This window comes from Amphimedon queenslandica, unplaced genomic scaffold (assembly GCF_000090795.2).
Source record: "Amphimedon queenslandica unplaced genomic scaffold, v1.1 AMPQUscaffold_12467, whole genome shotgun sequence".
Taxonomy (NCBI): domain Eukaryota; kingdom Metazoa; phylum Porifera; class Demospongiae; order Haplosclerida; family Niphatidae; genus Amphimedon; species Amphimedon queenslandica.
This window is the reverse complement of record NW_003547296.1, coordinates 10,984-14,973: the sequence shown is the minus strand read 5'-3', so window position 1 is coordinate 14,973 and position 3,990 is coordinate 10,984. Positions and strand designations below refer to the sequence as shown.

Genomic DNA, 3,990 nt, shown 5'->3' with positions numbered 1-3,990 from the left:
TGTTAAGAAATAAACACCCGGGCGTTTAATTGAGTAAATACGGTACATTCATTTCATTCACATTTTGTAACAAAAATAACTCATCTGCTAAGTGGTGCAAATAGGTAATTATAATACAAACTTGTGTAAATAAATCATAACAAACAGTACAAAAGTAAAAGCAGAGATATTTTAAACTGCAAAACCTTGCCACTCTACTTATATTGTATTATTCATTATCAGGGGTGTATCTAAGAATTTAGAAAGGAGGGTGCTGAGGGCGCACGAAGCGCGCCACGATTTTGGCCACACCCTCCTAAAAACGGCCTTATCCTGCATTTTCGTCAACTACGGGTAGGGCCAAGATCATTTCAAGCATACTGCCATGTTACTGGTACTTCTGATTGCTCCTTAAAGCACTGGAAAATGCTGAAATCATAATCAGGGGGCTGATTATGCTGATAAAATTATTTTATTGCCGGCAATAAATTAAAATTGCAGGGAATGAGACACAATGAGTCTAATTGGAATGAATTAACTAATTCCTTACTTTCTCTATCAATCCCATCAGCTACAGCATACTCTCCTTCATCCCTCAATGCTTTTATTAATGTATCATAAGTTGGAACACCAACACTACCTTCTCGTCTCAACCATGCCACCAAGCACTCTGTTAGACATCTACTAACATCTCCTCTGTAATTAGACTCAATACTCTCAAGCGTACTACGATTCAGACCCAGAGAAAGACCAAGCCGCTTATAACTCATGTAACTGACACCAGAATAACGATGCCTCTCTAGTAAATCAAGTATCTCAGCAAGATCACGGATTCCTATAGAAAATGGAAGTAATAATTCATTAATGGATCATAGCAGACTCAATATACAGTAACTAACCTAGTAGTGGCTGGAAAGGAGTTGCCATATTTGAACTTGGAATTCAAATCTCTGCTGCAAACAAATCACGTGACTAGGCTCAGAGCATAGATATTCAGAGATGAATCTCATCATTTATAGTCAGTAGATAATGGTTTTTAAGTAAAGCAAAAAACACATACTGAAAGTAACAGACAAAAAACAAGAAATAAAACAACAATAAAAGAAGAAATACAGAAAGAGCAAGAGACTGAAAGAGAGAGACCAATCAGTAGATTCATTTATTCAATCCAGTCTCCAGATATCATCCTCATTCATAGGTCCTGTATCAGTAGTAGTCTCACTGTTCCCTGTACATTAGTAAGAGCTTCAGTAGCATAGTCCTTAGTTACATTATGTATTATTAAATCATTAACTGCTACCAGTTCATCTCCAGTCTTTATCTTTGAGTCTTTCTGTAACACTGACTCAGGTAGGATCCTCTTTACGTAAATGGGTACGTCCCCAGTGGGAGAGCCACGCCCACCAACGATACTGAGACCCAACCCCTGACCAGGGGAGAGTCTGACTATAATTTGAACTAATCTGTGATAGAAAAAGAAGAGATAGTGAGATGATAATAGGAGAAAGGAGAGGAGGAAGATGGAGTACACACTATGCATATAACATACGTAGCTTTATTGGAGTCAATGATGTCTTGAATTGTTAAAATGGTCATAACTCAAAAATTATTTGTCGGAATCGGCTCAAACTTTCTACACAGCATAAGGCCATCAATATGTATCAGAAAATGGAATAAAAATTGGGGGTCATTCTTTAGCCATTTTTCAGAAAGTCCATGGTTTTTCTGAAAAATGACTAAAATTGGCTCGTTTTCTAAAATGCTCATAACTCAAAAATTTTTTGTCGGAATCAGTTTAAACTTTCCATACAGCATAAGTGCATCAACATGCATTATAAGAGATAGAAACAATCAAATAACATGATATGTATTAAACTCATTCCTTACTATTGATATCTCTTTCAATCCCATCAGCTACAGCATTCTCTCCCATCTTCCTCAATGCTTGTATTAATGTATCATAAGTTGGACCACCTTTACTCTTTACATCATCAGCTTGTTGCAGCCATTTTTCTAAACAAAGTCTGAAGTGACTACTAATATCTCCACGTTCGTTCTCAATAACATTAAGTGTACGAGGGAGCAGACCCAGACAAAGACCAAGGTAATAATAACTGACACCAGAATATCCATGCTTCTTTAGTATATCAAGTATGTCAACAAGATGACTGGTATCTACATGAAAATAATAATAAATAAATTATAAAAATTATAGTCACTTACTTAATAGTTGTCTCTGATTGATGGCAGGGCTGTCCACTGGATCTATTAAAATTTAAAAAAAAACACAAACACTGAATTAGAAAGTCAAATACAACATACCAAAACTTGGGGTAAGTGATTGCTGAATCACAGTGTTGACTGCATGTAAAAAAATATTATAAACTGACTAATAATTACTTAATGATGCTCACCAGTTGTTAATACAATGTTTAATTTCTTAATATCAGATTTAATTCCTCTCATTGTTACAGGATGATTCAATCCATCTGCACCTTCACCAGGTTTAGCTACGATTTCAATTAAGCGTTGTGGAAAGTTAGGAGGAGACATGCTGCCATAGTTATCAATTTCACTTTGACTAACCTATTGCAACAATATAATACACTTAATTTAAGAGCTCACTTTTATTGGAGTGTCATAAGGTTTAACTGACCAACCATTAGGACATGGTTTATCAAAGCAAAACTCAATGCCAGGGTATCCATTATCCTCTTCAAATAAAAAACATAGATCATTAGTTTTTTCATTATTCTTGAATTCTTTGTTAATATGCTGTAAAATTGTATTTCCACATACACAAAACTATGTATTAATTGCATACCTCCTTTAGTGCATTAAGATCTTTACAGAGTAAAAACTTTATTAACCATTCCCTTCCTGGCCTCCTCTCCTCACGCATCACTTGGCCATAGTATGATTTATTAGCTAATAAAATAATTATTGAAGCGAAATAGCTTAAATATATTGTGCTTACTTAGAGATGAGAGATATGAGATGCTTGTACGTACATATTGTATTAGACTCCACAAACAAAATTCAGAGACATAAATGCTACCATAGCCACCATTAGGTACAAAATTTCCTCCATTCACAAGTTTAAACTGATAAGGTGCTTTATCACTAGGAGCAGTGGCAAAACTAAGGTATTTACAATGAGAAACTGTTTCTATGGAGACACAGTGCTGTATCTCCAGTTTAACAGGTTTAGCAAAAGACTTGGAGAGGCTTATAGCATATACTGCACTAACAAGCTCAGTGTCTTCTGGGAATATAAAATCTCCTCCTACAAGAGCAGCGATGGTGATCTGTACAGTATCAGAGGGTAGCACTGCTCCTTGTGGTATTGTTATCCTTATACCATATTCCTCCCAATGAACTGACTGGATAGATCCACCATGAATAAGGAATGAATTCTTTGCAGCAACATGTACACCTTTAAGTTCATCTATAAAAATAATGATTAATATTCTATATAGTACCATGTAGTACCATATACCGGTTTATTTTCGTGATAAAATATTTTCGCGAATTTCGCGGTTTGGTGATCATTTGCGAAAATTTTTCACCACAAAATTCTACTCTCCATTGCCACGTGGTGCAGTCTGTACTCTGCAGGCAATTCGCAAAAATTTATTCTGCAAAGTCTTAGAAATGCAAAATTTGCGAAAATTTTCCACCACAAAAATTTTCCACCGCAAAAGTAAACCGGTATACAGTATATACTAGTGAAAAATTACAGTTACTGCATTATTATTGAAAAATAGTATTGTATGTCTGATATGTATATGGTATAGGCTATTTTAATTTATTTACCTAATTCAGTGGGTTGCACTGTGGGTCTCGTAGCAGGTATACTTTTAAATGATACTTCAGCTCCTAAGAAAATTATATAATTATTAAAATGTGTCATAATTAATGGCATACAAAAATACAGTCAACAAAAATACAATCAAGCCAAAGGGAGTGACAGGATTATCAAAGATGGGTTGCCTGTAGCTACTGAGGGAG

At 35.2% G+C, this 3,990-nt stretch overlaps 2 protein-coding genes across 2 annotated transcripts in view; both read right to left on the bottom strand.

The window, feature by feature from the left end:
* The window catches only part of LOC109587728 (uncharacterized), a 3,036-nt gene extending 2,130 nt beyond the window's left edge, over positions 1-906 (bottom strand). The window contains exons 1-2 of the mRNA XM_020003949.1: positions 879-906; positions 530-814 (exon numbers count right to left, since the gene is read on the bottom strand). Of these exons, the coding sequence (XP_019859508.1) occupies positions 530-814; positions 879-906 (313 nt within the window). The remainder of the gene's footprint in view (positions 1-529; positions 815-878) is intronic.
* Positions 907-1,170: 264 nt separating this feature from the next.
* LOC109587727 (uncharacterized) overlaps positions 1,171-3,990 on the bottom strand; it is a 4,335-nt gene continuing 1,515 nt past the window's right edge. Inside the window, exons 4-12 of the mRNA XM_020003948.1 lie at positions 3,796-3,858; positions 2,957-3,427; positions 2,804-2,907; positions 2,605-2,754; positions 2,394-2,565; positions 2,302-2,340; positions 2,203-2,244; positions 1,867-2,154; positions 1,171-1,442 (exon numbers count right to left, since the gene is read on the bottom strand). Of these exons, the coding sequence (XP_019859507.1) occupies positions 1,438-1,442; positions 1,867-2,154; positions 2,203-2,244; positions 2,302-2,340; positions 2,394-2,565; positions 2,605-2,754; positions 2,804-2,907; positions 2,957-3,427; positions 3,796-3,858 (1,334 nt within the window). The 3' untranslated portion in view covers positions 1,171-1,437. The remainder of the gene's footprint in view (positions 1,443-1,866; positions 2,155-2,202; positions 2,245-2,301; positions 2,341-2,393; positions 2,566-2,604; positions 2,755-2,803; positions 2,908-2,956; positions 3,428-3,795; positions 3,859-3,990) is intronic.